The sequence below is a fragment of the Dermochelys coriacea genome, chromosome 13 (assembly GCF_009764565.3).
Source record: "Dermochelys coriacea isolate rDerCor1 chromosome 13, rDerCor1.pri.v4, whole genome shotgun sequence".
Taxonomy (NCBI): Eukaryota; Metazoa; Chordata; order Testudines; family Dermochelyidae; genus Dermochelys; species Dermochelys coriacea.
Window position 1 is genome coordinate 21,614,552 of NC_050080.1, and position 16,649 is coordinate 21,631,200.

Sequence of the window (16,649 nt, forward strand, 5' to 3'; positions counted from 1 at the left end):
CCTCTCGCTGTTCTATACTGACTTTGCCTTTTCTGCAACTGGATTTGTATCTTGTGCGACACGTATGGCATAATGACCCCACGCACCCGATCACTGTGTTAATTCTTCAGTGCCTTAGACTGGGCTTTGCTGAACTTGACCTGATAACTAATAAAATGCATGCAGGTTGAATGGACTTTAAGAAAACAGCCTGTCCCTCTTCCCTGGAGCTCTCTGACCAGCAGATCGAATTGTGTAGTAAAAGGAGGAAAGGTTCAATGAAAAATGAGCCTGACCATGGCTCAGCCGCAGCACAGTGGCCATCCCTGGGGGAAGATGAGTGCTCTTTCAGCTCAGGATGTCTAGCTTGAAAACTCTCCATACTGCACTTGCTGAAGCTTTTAGATCAGTTTCTCCAGGGAGTCTGTAACTGCACTATGGCTGCTGTTGGGAACATCTCCCAGCTCACTACAGTTCCCAAACAGATCAAGCTAATGGATCATTTTAAATAGCTTTTTGCCTGGCTCAGCCACACCACCAGGCTGCAATCTAGTAAGCAAAGGATATCCAGTAAACAGGAATCCTATTGGGATCCGGGAAGTGGGCGGGCGAAGCCTATCCACTGCTAAAGGATCCCCCCAGCCTAAAAGGGGGATCCACAGAACCTAGATACCAAAAAATTCCAGGGGACAACTAATGAAATAACAGGGACAGGAGTGTGGTCAAAGGGTCAAACAAAGGGAACTGGACGGGACACCAAGCAGGAAAACTCCGGACAGCACCCACTGCTCCTCAAAGGCATCAAGGAATCAGAGGACGCCACCCAGAGGAACTCTGCCCGGATACGTGAATGGACCAAGGATCGGAAATAGGCCCCACAGTCACAGGAGACTCCATCGGCCAACCTCCTCACTCTGGTTTTATAGATGGCCATTTTAGCTAGGGCCAGGAGGAGGTTGACCAGGAGATCCCGTGACTTTGTGGAGCCACGGATAGGGAGTGCATAAATAAGAAGGTGAGGGGAAAAGTGCAACGAAAAACGTAAGAAAATATTGGTGAGGAGCCGGAATAGGGGCTGCAGCCTGGCTCACTCCAGGTATGTGTCTGCCAGAGTTTCCGTCATGCCGCAAAAGGGGCAGGTGTCTGGGATTGAGGTGAACCGCACCAAGAACACGCTCGTGCTCACGGCTCCGTAAAGGAGCCGCCAACTGACATCCCCGGCGGGCCTCGGGACTAAGGTGGAATATAGGCTGGCCCACTGGGTCCAGTACACAGGAATGGGAGAGATTTACAGTAACCCCGTGAAGAGGCAGCTTAGGGCCTCATCACGGGCAGAGCTTTCGCCAGATTCGGAAGCACAAGTATGTGGGATTTTCATGCCATCTTAGTGAGCGATGTGCAGAGATGAGATTCAGGCACATAGAGTTGGGGTGGGGAGGGGCTCCTCCCGGCCCATTTTTACTGTCCCTGGTTCCATTCGAGTCCCTCACTCCATCTCCACTATAAGCAGGTTGGCTGCTCGCTACTTTCACATCCTGTGGCAGACAGTAGCTGTAGTATGATCAGATGAGTAAAACACCAGACTGCTACATAAACAGGACTTCCCCACCACCATCAATTTTACAGCAGGGTCCCCTTCCTCATTCCCACATGGCACCCTGGAACCTCCCGATTTCTGTAAACAAACCTTCCTCCTCCATGCCCTATTTCTCTAGTATGGATTGACATTCAGAGAGCCTCCTTCATAAAGGAAACCCTGCACTGCTGCCTGGAGTGCGGCTACTTCTGGGGCAAAGGGCCTGAATCTAGAAGCAATTGGCGCATAGCATAAGCTGGGGTACATTTTGGCCCAGGGAGTGGGGCTGGGTCGAGTTAACCTCTACCGAAAAGCACCCCAGAGAACTGGCCCGTCCACAAACAACGGACATGGAACTCAGTTCATCTCTTTCGGGACGGCAAAGGGCTAAGTGAACTCGGCCACATTCGAACCCATGCTGCGAGGTAGGCTAGATGCTTTGGCCACGGACTGATGCCAACACACACTGCAGAGAATCACTCCGAAGGCTCTGAACACTTCCTTCTGCATGCACACAAGCCTTTGGTCATGGTCTGGGCTCGCATGATACGCAACATATCCCACTACCGGACAGAGTCAGAGCTGCTCTGGATGCTAGGAACGCTCACCAGTGCCCTGTACTGGTTGGAGTCAGACTTACTCTGGCCCAGCTTGAATGTAAGAACGTGCTCCGATGCCCTCTGCTGGATGGAATCAGAGTTGCACAAGCATTTGTGATTTTCATGCCATCTTAACGTGCGGCACGCAAAGATATTCAGACTCCTGATATTACCAACTGGCAGCTTCCAGAGCTTCTCCTTTAACCAATGATTTTTGAGCAGGAAGAGCAGTGCCCTAGTCCTCACTTCCCCAAAGGCTACAGGTATGTGGGTTAGCTGCTGATCACAGTATCTGTTACATGCAGCAATAGGTGGTTGTTGCAATGTGAACATCTTTCATGCCCCAGGTTCAAAACCCCCCATGAGGCCTTACTCTTGTTTTCAAACGAATGCCTGTGTTTGAACTCAAGCACTGATCTGATTTCCAGGCAGACAGCAGAACCCTCTCCTCCCTTCCAAGTCCCAAAGAGCCTCTAAGGCTTTAGACAAAAAGGTGGATTTGCCTCAGTTCCAGGCACCAATGCTGTTGCACCAGTGCAGACCCCTAGCGAAGACAAGGTAAATCATGCTTTGCATGAGAGCAGCTCACCTCTGCGTGGACCTGGGTAAAGAGCTCCAACTCTCACGATGGATTATCTTGGCTACAGCTTTGCAGCACAGCCAGTTGGGAATTTTGTAACTAACCTTTTCTTTTTTTGGGGGGGTGGGGGGGAGGGGAAGAGGGGAAGAGTGGTAAAAATTACTATGTCCCAAAACTGAAACTCGTCACAGGAAAGAGTCGGATTTGATTCATTTTTCAACCCTAAAACATTTGAAAAAACAAGTTTAAAAATCACCAAAATGTTTCATTTTGACATTTTCTAAATGGAGAATTCCTGTTTTCTGCTCTGAATTGCCTTTTCATTTTGCAACTTAAGCAAATTATAGTAAAAGAAAACAATGTTAAAAGTGAAACAAAAACATATTATTGACCCACACTGAAATTTTATTTATTTATTTTGCGATTTTTGGGTTGCAAACATGTTCCAGATTTAGATTTTCCATCCTGATTTTCCATCGAATGCATCCGATGAAGTGAGCTGTAGCTCACGAAAGCTTATGCTCAAATAAATGTGTTAGTCTCTAAGGTGCCACAAGTACTCCTTTTCATCCCGATTCAGGACAGGAAAACTTTGATCTCTCAGATTCTCACAGAATGGGAAAACCATTTCTCACCCAACTCTATGTTGCACTGGGGCATCTCCAATGCTGGCTGGAGTTGGGGCAAATTCCCCAGCATAGGCCAGGTCTAAAAAACAAGAGCTCCCCACTCCACAGTCTCAAACGCTGTTCTTTGCCCTTTCTCCAACAAGGAAAAGTGACAATACATATAATGCTGAGGCAACCCAGTACATACATGATAAATCAGTTTGCGTCCTGTTACAAGCATCTGAACTCCTGCACACCATCTCCTTCTCGTGCAGCATTTCCGTCCTACAGAATATTTTTGTACTAGAAAAACATTTCAAACATATAAACATGAACACGCTATATTCTATTGTATATAGGTTTATATACAATCCTTATCATACCAGATTAATGTCCGGTAGCCTTAACACAATGAATGTTGTGAAAATCAACTACACATAACAAGAGCACAACCTGAAAGTGGTTATTTAGAATTTTTGTGTAAATTCATTTATGCTGACATCATCACTTTTGCAGTACAAGGCAAAGATTTTGCCACCTTCGGCAACTCTCTCTCTCCACCGACCTGCAGAATACTTTCAGTAGTGGAAGCTCCATCCCAGAGCCACCAAAATCTTGGTAATAGCCTCTCACCTAACAACATAGCCACCAAAGAATCACTCAGTATCACCTTTGGTGGTCAACAGGTCCGTAATGAGCCCTATCCAAAGTACTTGGGCATAACCCTGGACAGATGCTTGACTTTTAAAGCTCATCTGGCAAAGGCACATGAAAAGATAAAGACAAAGACTAGCCTCATCCCAAAACTTTCTGGCACTCGGGGTGACGATCCACCCACACTTGGAACAGGGACTCTAGTACTAGTATATTCAATGGCTGAATATTGCGCACTCATCTCTGCGAGTAGCTCATTTACTAAATTGCTGGATGTACAACTTAATGCTGCTATGAGAATCATAACTGGAACATTAAAATCAAGACCCATTCAATGGTTTTTAGGCATACACTCTGCCTAAAATTCACACAGAGAAAGAGTCCCCCCCACCCTTGTGAGTGCAATCAAACCATGGCCAGCTTGAACTTACCAATTCATGAGGACCTCCAGAATCTTCTGAAGACACACCTGAAATCTTGCAAGTCTTTTTGGGGTTGGGCTAAAGTACTTAAAGTGTCCACATGCAATCCTAAGGTGCCCTGGGAAGAATTCTGGGATAATGCTCATGTCCCAAACACACCGGATGGCTGCCACCCCCCAAAACAACTTTGAGGCTTCAACCTACCCTGGAAACAGTGGTCGACTTTGAACCACTCCAGAACATCGCAGGGAAGATGCTGTCATCTCTTACACATCTGGGAGATGAGAGACAATGCACAGTGTGACTGTGGACACCAGCTGCAAACTATAAATGTGTGCCCACTTAAATCATTGGCTGAAGCATCTCAGGTTTGCACCAAGCCACTTGTGAAGCTACTCGCCGACTCAGTAATCTGAACCTGGTTATGTGAACATTGCTTATCACCTCCCTTGACATACGAAAGACTGCCCCAGCCCTGCAGAATCAGAACCCCTTCTAATAACGAATTAAGCATTGTGACTAACATCTGTCACACGTGGTTTGTGCTCTCTCTCATCCCAGGGGGAAAGTTGTGTGTGCAGTGGAGTGTTTTGTTTTGGTAGGGTGTTTTGTTTTGTTTTTAAACACACACGTACACTGCTATATGTTAGAGAATGCAAGGTCAGAAAAGTGCACCTTGCACTTTGGAGCAGAAGGCGAGGTTTGAGATGTCCTTTGTACCTGTGGGAAGTCTCTGCAGTCTGGGATCAGCCCCTCAGAAGCTTCTGTCTCTTGCACAGGTGGCTTCATGTCAAAAGTTCCTTTGTGCCCAAGGAGAGACTGATTGTCAAAGCACCAGTAACTCGCAAGGAATTTGCAGTATTGCCAACCCTAAACATTCAAAAGCAGGAGTTAGACCCCAAAGATATCATACAGCTGGCCACAAATTATAGTCTTTTTGGGGGGGGGTGTCCATCTTGATTTTTGAACTCCTCTTGCCCCGCCAGGTGGTGGGTGACTGTGGGTGAGAGACAGACAGACAGACACCTGGCCCCTGCTGCCAGAGTTCTCACTGATGCTTGAGTGCCGAGCTTCCAACTTCTCCCCACACCCCACCTCCTAATTAACTGTCTCCTCCCAGCAGCATTACTGCTCCTTCCCCAGCTCAGAAATTAATTATGCATCGCCTAAGTCCCCACATCAGTTCTCCCCCAGCCCCAAATCTGCTGCTCCTGTAGCGTCAGTTGCCTCCTCTCCCTGCCCCCAGACATGGGGTTGCAGGGATGAGGAGGGGGAAGCCAAGAGCTGACGTACCCATTGTTCATAGGAGCGGAGGGGGAAAACGGAGCTGGCCTGAGTGACTGGGCTCTGTCTACTCTCCCCTCCCGTCCTGTTAGAAGAGTGTCATGGGCTCCGTCTCTCCCCGCTTTCCCCACAACCTCCTCTTGGCTTGGGGTGGGTAAGTTCTGCCTTCTTCCTGCAGCAGCTCTGAATGGTGGCTCTTCTCCAAGAGGTGGGCAAACGCGGATGAAAGCCAATCAGAGGGAGTTTCTCCCTTAGGCAGGGCTGCCGTTCAAGATAGGGCTGGAGCTTCTGGCATCATAGCTAGGCTGGGCCCCCTGAGGACTGGGAGCACAGGCATCTGCTTGACAACACATGGAGGATGCTGGTGGGGTGCACAGAAAATGGAGCAAGCTGGTTCACTCAGAGCCCCAGGGGGAGATTTTTCCAAAGCTCCTGAGGGATTATGGAGCACACATTGCATTAACTTAGTGGGAACTGGGCTCTTGAGTCCTTTAGGAACTTTGGAAAATGCCTCCCCCAAATGTGGAACTAGACAAGTGCCTCAAGTCACTTTGGCTGAGGGGAAGAGCACACTGCCTTCTGCTGGACAAGTTACTTCCAATACACTGTGTCCTGAGAATGGAAACAGCTCCCCCGACCCTGCTGCACCAGGGCTCAGAGAGCAATCTCAATGACACACATAACTGTGGGAGGATGTGGGAACTGAGCCATGGTTTAGCCTTTGGATGCAAGTCACAACCTTTTTGGCCCTGATGCAAAGCCAACTGTCAACAGTGAGAGTCTTCTCGTTGACTTCAGGGGGCTTTGGATCAGGCCCTGTGGGGCAGATTTTCAAGTGCTCAGCATCTATCTCTGGAGACAGATTTCTGAGAAGCTCTCCTAGTTCCAGAAACACTCAGCCTCCAGCAGCAACCAGTGTGCTGAGACCTGTGTCTAAACACCCTCCCCTTATTTAGTTGCCCAATGGGAACTGAGCTCTTGAAATCTGGGCCAGTGTCTCTCTAGTTTCTCTATCTCTGAAATAGGGATAACTGTGTTAACCACATCACAGTGATACAAGGTGGATTAATCAGCATTTGTAACAGTGCTTGGAAGATACCGACTGTCAGGGATATTTCTCTAAATAAGAGAGTCACGGCTTGGTCACTCACTTGCTTCTATTATTTTGGATGCATACAATGTCTTCTCCTCCCCGACCCTAAAAAAAAAAATTTTTTTTTGGTCCTTTGGCAACACTGGGTTTTCTTCACCTGTTTCTAAACTAGCAAAAGCCTGGCACTTACTTTCATGTCCAGATACAGTTTTGTCAGCAAGTTTGGCAGGAACAGGAATGGGTCTTGCAATCAACAGCCATACATGCAGCAAGTGAAGGTCCAAGATATCATCACCTACAGTATATATCAGTACCAGAAGTTCACGTTGCCAAGATCTGGGTCCAAACAATGTGCTAGTATCACTTTAAATTATTTCTGAATAGACTCGAACCCCTTGTGTTCGCTCAGTTGGCAGCACTGATCACGTCAAGTATCACGTTTCATGCTGGAGAGGCCTTGGAGCTTTGTACTTCCTGCTTGCTTTAGAGCAGACAAAAGAAAGAGGGAATCCCTGGTGGGAAGCACTGTTTCCCTGAAATATGGGGGACGTGCTCAGTAACCTTAGGCATCAGAAAATAATCCACTCCAGAGTCCTCAACTATTGGACAAAGGGGGGGGGGTGTCTGCATATACAGAAAGGATATTTTTATCCATCCGCATTGTTCCAAACATGAGCAAGCCGGGAAGGCTCAGGAAAGCTATTTACAGAAATACGGACGTTCCAATTCTCTTGGCATGCGTTTTCTGCAGCGTGTGTTTGGTTTAAAAGGAAGCCTTCCAAATAACCTGAAAGTCAAATCGCTGCAGCTACCTACAGACAGCAAATCACAGCAAACAAAAAAGCATGTCTTAAAATATAACAAAGAATAATTCACACAGGAAGCTGTGCTTTGTCCTCAGGCTGCTGAAAGCATGGGGTTATTCCTAGTAGAACAGACTGGATGTTGAAATTGGCTATACCCTGCCTTACAGTGTTAGAAAAAAACCAAAAAATCATTAGGGTCATTCAGATTTACTCCTTTTCCTTTTGCAAATACAGACTAACACGGCTGCTACTCTGAAACCTGCCAGATTTGATGGAAAATGTTTGCAGCCTTGAGGATCATCTGGGCAGGGGTGGCATGGTCATCAAACCCAGTGGGTAGCCTGAAAACCATGATGTTTTCCCCCACAGATCTTTAGAGCATTCACAAAAAGCAGGAGCATTCCTGCAGAGATCCTCCACAATACTCTCAGGGCCCCAGCCCCTCGCAGCAGGCAGCCTGTGGAACCACCACAACTGGGCCAAATCCTGGAATACAAGTGGCACAGTACAGAAGGAAGGCCGACATTAACTTACATGGGGAAACCCTCACGTCTTCCTTGCCTCCCCACCCTTCCCCCAGGAAGCCAGAAGGGTGTCCAAAAGGGAAATGATGCAATCCCGATCTAATTCCCCCCTGCCTTGGAGAGAAATTTGTCCAAAGCACCACTATTCAGCAAATGGAGAAACTGAGGCACAAAGAGGTGAGGACACATGGCAAATCAATGGCTAAGCCAAGAATAGAACACCAGGTCTCCCGACGCTCACCCCACAACTCCACCAACAGACTGCACCATATCAGAGCCTTCAGCATTTCTCCTGTTGTGAGTTCTGCACTGGACAGACTGGAGCAGGTGCTCCAACGTAGCCGGGGTTAGTCCTTTCTCTGCGACACCCCCCCAAATCACACTGCTAGTTTTATCACATCCATTCAAGTTGCTGCACATTCACCATTTCCTCCCACTAGCAGGTCTCTGAGTGAGTTCAGCATTGGGAAAAAGTGCCAGTCCGGAGCCTTCTGTCCTGCAGCCAGTGGCAGGACAGGCTTCCAAACATGGGGCACAACCCAGAGCCTAGTGTGTAGGGAGCAGCTGTAGGGGTGGGAGGGCAGATCAGCTTCCTTAGCCTTTCCCCCCTGCCCCCAAGCTACAGATCATACACGAGGTGCAGTGCTGAGGCTCATCAATGCAGAACTGGTTGAGACCCTCACCAACTCAAACACTAATGAAGTGGGGCAGGTGGTGTTTGCTGGCCTGCGGAAAAATAAGATACAACTGGAGTTTCCTGAAGTATCACTCAATTCCCTATGCTCTGAGCCAAGGGTGGTAAGTTCAGGTCCCACGGACAGAATGGGGGCTTCTATACAGGGCTGACGCTCTACAGCAGGGGTGGGCAAACTTTTTGGCCTGAGGGTTCCAAAACTGTATGGAGGGCCAAGTAGGGAGGGCTGTGCATCCCCAAACAGCCTGGCCCCTGCCCCCTATCCACCCCCTCAGACTTCTCACCCCCTGACTGCCCCCCTCAGAACCTCTGACCCCTCCAACCCCCCGCTCCTTGTCCCCTGACCACCCCCCCGAGACCCCTATTCAACCCCCCCTGCTCCCCGTCCCGACTGCTCTGACCCCTATTCAGACCCCTGCCCCGACAGGCCCCCTGGGACTCCCATGCCTATTCAATCTCCCACAACCCCTGACCGTCCCCCGCCCAGAACCTCTGCCCCATCCAACTGCCCCCTGTTCCCTAACTGCCCCTCCCAGGACTCCCTGCCCCTTATCCAACCCCCCCGCTCCCTGCCCCCTTACCATGCCGCTCAGAGCAGCATGTCTGGCAGCTGCGCTGCCCACCCGGAGACAGCCCCACCACTGTGCTGCCTGATAGGAGCTCGCAGCCCCGCCACCCAGAGTGCTGGTGGCACAGCGAGCTGAGACTACAGGGGAGGGGGGACAGCAGGGGCGGGACCGGGGGCTAGCCTCCCCGGCCGGGAGCTCAAGGGCCAGGCAGGATGGTCCTGTGGGCCAGATGTGGCCTGCAGGCCATAGTTTGCCCATCTCTGCTCTACAGCCCTGCAAGAGCAGTGTGCGCCGCCCTGTTCTTTGAGGCAAGGTGGATGCTCACTGGTATTTGTTTCCAGTTTCTCTCTAGAGAAAGTTAAGGAACTGAAGGGACTTTTTGTAGAGGGCCAGGAAATCTCCTGTCACCCGGCCTACATTCCTCTTCTACTCCAATAGCTTAAAGCACCCATGGTGGCATAAGCCATTGCTAAACCCATAATGGCTGCTCCATTCCCCAGCAGTGCACCACATCTCCCATTTGACAACTCACTGCTTTCCAACACTCCCACTTATCTGTTCCAGTCCCCTTGTATAGCCTGCACACAGACAGGAAAGCCTTCAAGAGACCAGCCTCATCTTGAGAATAAATCTCCAGAGGACAGCCCTGCATTGTACAACGAACTCCCACTGAGCGCAGGGGCAGCTCTGTGCGTGGAAAGCTTGCAGGAGCGGGCCCTTGGAATGGAATGATCATTTTTAACCAGACACTCATGTTTTCACATACATACAAATACACTCAAATCCAGGTAAATCCAGTCTTATTGCAAGTGCAAGAGGGGAAGCTGTAGGAGCCATCCAGCATGACAGTGTACAGCAGGTTCAGTCTTGGTGAAAATCAAATCATCTCTCTGTTATCTATCAGCATCACCAAGATTGGAACAGAGGAGGAACAGTTGACTGAGTTAAAATAAAGTAATAATCCTGTTTGGCTACCCCTTTTGCTTGAGTCTCCACCCTCCAACTGGACTGCAGAGTACTGTGCACTCCTCCCAGCACTGGGATGAAATTCAGCACATTGCAAACACTACACAACAGCTAGGAAGACAAGTGAAGACTAATTAGCCAACATAATGCACAAGGAACAGTTTAGAAAGGTAGCACAATGAGAACGTCAGGGCAAACCCCTTGACTGTGGTAGAAAATTCGATGGGATCCAAAGACCACTCATAATCAAAATCTCAATTTTAGAGCTCATCAAAAATCTGGCCCCTCCAGGCACACACTGCCCCTAGTACCACACCAGGTCACAGTTTCAGCAGGAAGAGTGCCACCTACTGAATCACCAAAAGCACTTTTTGGAACACATGGTTTTCTTTAAAAAAAAAAGGAGTACTTGTGGCACCTTAGAGACTAACAAATTTATTAGAGCATAAGCTTTCGTGAGCTACAGCTCACTTCATCGGATGGTGGTTTTTTTTTTTCCACCAAATGCATCCGATGAAGTGAGCTGTAGCTCACGAAAGCTTATGCTCTAATAAATTTGTTAGTCTCTAAGGTGCCACAAGTACTCCTTTTCTTTTTGCGAATACAGACTAACACGGCTGCTACTCTGAAACCTATGGTTTTCTTTGAAGCTGTCATATCCAACTACTGACCCAGCCTAAGAACTATGTTTAGTCTATGAGCTGCAATGAGATTACAGCTTGAGGTGTTCTTTGTGTAATGGCAGTGACCCATTGTACTAGGTACTGTATAAATACGGTGAGAAAATCTCTGTCCCCAATCTAGACAGACAAAGGGTGGGAAGGAAGTCAGAGGTACGGGTGAAGTGATTTGCCCAATGGTTACACACTAGACCAGTGGCAGAGCTAGGACTACCCCACAATTCTCCTGACTCTCAGTCCACTGACCATGTTATGGCAGCTTGCACATGTTGAGGAGGGATAGCATGTTGCTTTGTCGCACCTAAGCCACACCCCTTTAGTGATGCTCTCACTGCTGGAGGCTGCTGTTGGCCCCTGTGGGTAGTTGGATGGAAGAACACACAAACGCCAACTTTCGGTTAAGTTGTAGGAATTTATTTTAAATAACCTACAGTTGATTAAAAGGGAATTCATGATAAAAATAGAAGATACTTGTTGAGGAAAGACTGCGGGAACTGGTCTTCTCACACACACTAAGCTAACAATGCCTCTAAAACTAATGATTATAGCAAAAAAAAAAAAAGGTTTCACATTAAAATTCTGCTTTTTAATTTTTAAAATTTTTGTACACAATTACAAAAGAAAAAAAATAAAAGCCCTAAAATCTTGATTATTTTTCCTTTTTTGGACCAATGCTCATTTCCCTCGAAATTTATTGACCTGTGAAACTTCTTTTTACACAATAAAAATCTTTCAAGTAAAAGAGGGGAGGAGGGTTAAAAAAAGGGGGGGAAAGCAAAGAAAACAGTCTGCCAAACCTAAAAAGTGGGTATTCTTGAAGTGTATAGAGCATGCTCAGAACAAAGGATGATGGGAAAATTGTTTGTCACCGATTTCATTTCTCCTCAAATTCCACTCATCCTGCCCCCCCACTCATCCATCCCTCCCTATTTCCCCCCCAAAATCTACACGATCTTTAAGATCAAGAAGAAAAACGTTTAAATATTTTAAAATAATTAAAAGAAAAAAATTCACATTTAAAAAAGAACACTCAAGTCAGGAAGCATCTTCCCATCATGCTTTGCTTTGAACAGATGTCGTGGGTTGTTTTGCATTTTTATTAAATTCATGTTCCAATGCCACGATTGTTTTGAGTAAAACTAACAAAAAATAAAATAAAAGAAAAGCAGGTACCTCCATGACCATCGTGACAGCTGTCTCAGGTGCGTTGGGTTTTAAAATTTTGTTAAATTCCTGAAATGGGGCAGAGGGAGGGGCAGGGGTTTAAGGAGTCCATTTTCTATTAAAATATAGAAGTTATTGCAAAACCCTAACTGTAAAAACGCACCAATATAATTGGATTTTGTATACAGTAGCTAAAGATCCCCCAAGCTCTTCAGTGTAATGATGAATTTGCCTGGTGGAAGGTTGACAAATCCCCCATCCACTTGCCCTGCCTCGAGAGAAACAAAACCAAACCAAACCAAACCATACAGCTAGAATTTGGATCTCTGAAACAATTTTTAAATAAGTTGTCCATAGGACAACTGGCTCAGCTCCTTTATAATATTTCCAGGTTTATCTTTTCTCAAAGATGTTGGTTTCTTTGTCGGATGCTCGCTTGCCCCTCCTTACCCCCTCCCCCACAATTAGGACAAGTAAGGCTCACAGTTTATCAATCTCCCTAAAACCAGGCTTCCCCCCCACCCCTTTTTTCCATAAAATCCAGCTCATTAAAAACAGGTTAAAACTCATAATCTTCGTCTGCCATGTCAATTGCCCAGGCAAATTTCTCTCGTTGGGTTTTGTTATAAATCTTCTCTACAGGAATCCCCCACTTCTTACACCTGCAGGAGAGAAGAAGACAAAAGTTAGTCACCCGTGCTCACAAACATGCTCTCTTAATAGGAGCACCTGTCCGAGGATCATTATTCTTTTTGCTCCAATGCAACATTTTTCCTGTTCTCTCCTGTGCCCCCGTACTCACTGGCTCACACAAAGCTGGTCCCCCCCAGGTTGGATCCTCCCACCAGCCTTGCCAACCCCTATTCACAATTCTTGACCAACTCAGCTTGCTGCTAGCTGTCCCTCTCCTTAATATTTGCAAAGAGAGGCTAGGCTAATTGGGGACAGGACTCCATTGTGCTTGGCCTGGTACACAAAGGTATACGACATAGTGCTCGTGTCAAAGAACTTAAAACCTGCTACACCTCCTTCCCAACCTCACCCGCTACCCACCCCGCCTGCTGCGGATTTACCTCCCTTCCCATAGTCCTCGAGGCCTCTGACATGCCAAACTCAGGGGTGTGGGCACCCTTATCTGTCCCCATCACTGTGATCACAGGTCACGTTTGAGACATTACTGCACAACACCTTTCCGATGCCACATGGCAGGCTCTGCAGCTAGCAAGTCCAGGCTGTTTTAGTCACTCGAAGTGATTACTTTGGGATGGATTTAAGTCGCAGGATGGTTTGCAACTTGAGCGTTATCCTTGTAAGTGCCAGTAGCGAAGGAGACGTTAGGATGGCTAATGGAGATCACAGGACAGGTGTATCTTTGCTAAGAACCATCCAGGCTGCTGAAGAGTGTTTCATCTGGTCTATATGGATGCATTGAAAGCATAATGGAAATCCCTTGGCACCAGCCACCTCTTCTCAAACAGAAGCCTTTGCGGTAGGAATTTCTAATACCGTAGGCAATTTAAAAGGCTGAATTCACCATTGACTGCAGAATCCCCAACTCCTGTGTCTGACAAAGGTTAGGTTGAGACCGTCCACATCGCAAGCCGCTTCCCATACAAAACTGGCATGATCGCAGTGTCTGCTCAGAAGGGGCTCAGGACTGAAATAACGAGCAGGATGAGGTGGCTGGCCAAGAGAAGAGAGATGTGCTAGGAGAGCTGAGGGGGAGGGGAAGGAAGTGTTCACAGTATGCCTGTCTCTAGTCTCTACAGATGCTAAATTAAGACACCAAAACGTAAGCAGCAACAATGTAACAGTCACTGCCCTTTTGGTCCCAGAGACACTGTGGTTCCTGCTGGAAAGTGCTCTTAGAAAAAATGACTGAAGTCGGTCTAAAATACAAAAGATTCAGAGAGGCTGAGATTTCCAGGAGGGTCAAGCTACTGCCTGGAAACGGGTTACTAGGCAGAGCTGTGCTAAGCCTCCCACCACTCTGGGACAGTGGACACAGCACAGGGGCAGGCGGGAATCCCTCCCCACATGGCAGCTTACCAGGCAACTGAGATCCTGGGATCCAGGTAGTTGAGTTTGGAGGTGCCCAAGGCAATTTGCTTGTTCTCCTCTCTGTCTGTGGCCTGAACCTCCAGCTTCATCAGCTGCTCCTCAATCCTCTGCACAGCTTTTTTCTTACTCTCCACTGTCCTGTGGGTGAGGAAAGAATCAGGGAACTGTTCAGAAAGAGCTAGGCCTTTGTGGGGGTGCATTATTACCCTATGGGGATTCAAAGGGACCCTACTGACTTGCACCTTCCCTGAAAAGATCCAGTGCTTGGCAAATGATACCAAATCAGCACTGAGGTGAAAGGTGACAATACACAAAATCAAGAATCTGATATTAACTAAAGCTATTTGATAACGTTTTAAGGAGGCAGAATGCAGTTCCCCAAGTTGGAATTTGTCCAGGACTCTAGCGGTAACATTCCTATTCCCGTATAAAGAAAAACCCCAGTTTAAAGCCAGGCAGTCCACTCCTGCATGAAGTGGCATGAGATCATCTATTAAGCACAAGAGCGCAGTATTCAGTCTGATCTGAAAGAGGGTCATATTTCCTACTCTGTTTGTAGAGCACCCCTTTGAAAGTCTAAGTGCAAGTGTATGCTCCTATCTGGTTTTTGCATTCAGCACCCAACACGCTGCTCTGTAGTTTCTACTGAAGCAGACACTAAGATACCATCCATCTCCTACTCTGTGCACCAGAGGGAAAGCTCATTGCTCAGCAAACTGCTTCCTGGGAGAGGTAGGTAGGTAGGCGGGTAGGGCCTGTGTGGCGGAGTAGAACAGAGAGAGGTTTGGACGAGTCATAACACAATGATTTCTTCATAAGAGACTGAAAACTAAAGAGTGAAGATGGCCCACTAATAGGCTCAGATGATATGACCTGGGGATTCTGAGGAGTGTTCTGCACTCTCCTGTCACAGACGTGCCTCCAGTCTCTCGCTAAACCATCAGCCACATGCCGAGCTCATGGAAGCTTTGGGGGTGAGGGTATGTTGTGAAAAGCAGAGATCCATGCAGCTTGCTAGTGACCACGTAAGGAGCGACAATGACAGACTACACCGTGCTCCTCAGCTAGTGGAGGACCACTTGCTAATGCAGGCTCGAAAGTGTGGGGGGATGGGGAACAAAAACTCAGAGGATCATGGATCTGAAGGGAAGGGGGGAGGTATTTAAAGCAGCACCGCTGAAGTAACAATCCCGTTTTGGGCTGTTGCCCTGCGCTGCCGCGTGAGACCTTTTACAGCTTATCTGCACTGAAGCCAGACTTACTTTTTGGACTTTTCATCCCTCCGGACCTTGGCATCGGCTTTGGCACTTTTTAGTTCTCTCCTGGCATCGGCTAACTGGTCCTTCTTGGCATCGATCTAGAAGAGGCAAAAACCCAGAGAGCAGGGTGGGAATTAGAAGTCACACCCACAAAGTGTGAACGACTACAGAAGAGGGGTTCACTGACATCCAGGTGAACTGCACAAACCTCCTAGCAGATTCGCCACCTGTATCGAAGGGCCTGGGATTCAACCGGTGAAGTATATGTCTGAGTGGGACACAAGCCTGGGGCTTTAAAAAAAACCTCACACACTGGGCCTACATTTTCAAAAAAGTGACTAGTGACTTAAGACACCATAATGGTGTCTAATTTGCTATGCACTTGCCCTCTGACAATCAAGCCCATCCAAGGTGAACACTGGAAAATGGAGTCACTCCAAATCACAAGTCACTTTTGTAAAAGTTAGGCCATTGGTATTTCAGATGTGTTGTGCACAGAGACCAGCTTGGGGACAGTGCAGAGGGGATCATCTTTGTCACAGAAAGGGGTTCCTGTGGCATTAGGAATGGACAGTTCCAACCAGAAGGTAGTAAGTAGGATAAATCCTCTGGTTACTGCTCAGAAATTGGCATCTGAGCAAGGGAACTGAGAGGAAGTACAGTAGGATTTGCCAAAGCAGAGCTGGCCAATAGCCCATTTAGTCAGTTAGCCTCTCTGAGTATGCTGGATGCAAACCAATAAAAATTCATCTAAATATACCATACAGTCCCATGGAGGGAAATTTCCTGACCCTGGCTGGTGATCAGTTTATGCCCTAAGGCATAAGGTTTCCATGCTCTTGTAATCTTCCAAAAAATATCAAGCACTGAATCTAGACAGTCAGCCTTAGCGTGGGATCTATTAAGGTTTAAAGATTCCCAGCTCCTTAGTCCTTAACTGCTATTTTGAAACTCTCCTCCTCCTCCCAAGGTAACAACTCAATTCAATTGTAAAAATCAGGGGTGGGGGCAGCCAGGTTAGGTGTTACAGAAGCAAGAGAACACCCTAGTGTTAAAACAGAACACCTTATTGAGAGGGTTATTTTAAAGTCAGGCTGTGAACAGACCTAGCCACATTTTGACCTCATGGCC

At 47.5% G+C, this 16,649-nt stretch overlaps 1 protein-coding gene across 2 annotated transcripts in view; it reads right to left on the minus strand.

The window, feature by feature from the left end:
* Positions 1-11,426: 11,426 nt before the first annotated feature.
* TOP1 (DNA topoisomerase I) overlaps positions 11,427-16,649 on the minus strand; it is an 80,014-nt gene continuing 74,791 nt past the window's right edge. Inside the window, exons 19-21 of one of the 2 annotated variants that reach the window (XM_038369806.2) lie at positions 15,522-15,616; positions 14,248-14,397; positions 11,427-12,860 (exon numbers count right to left, since the gene is read on the minus strand). In XM_038369806.2, coding sequence (XP_038225734.1) covers positions 12,758-12,860; positions 14,248-14,397; positions 15,522-15,616 — 348 coding nt within the window. In that variant the 3' untranslated portion in view covers positions 11,427-12,757. The other variant, XM_043495674.1, reaches the window with a different exon arrangement.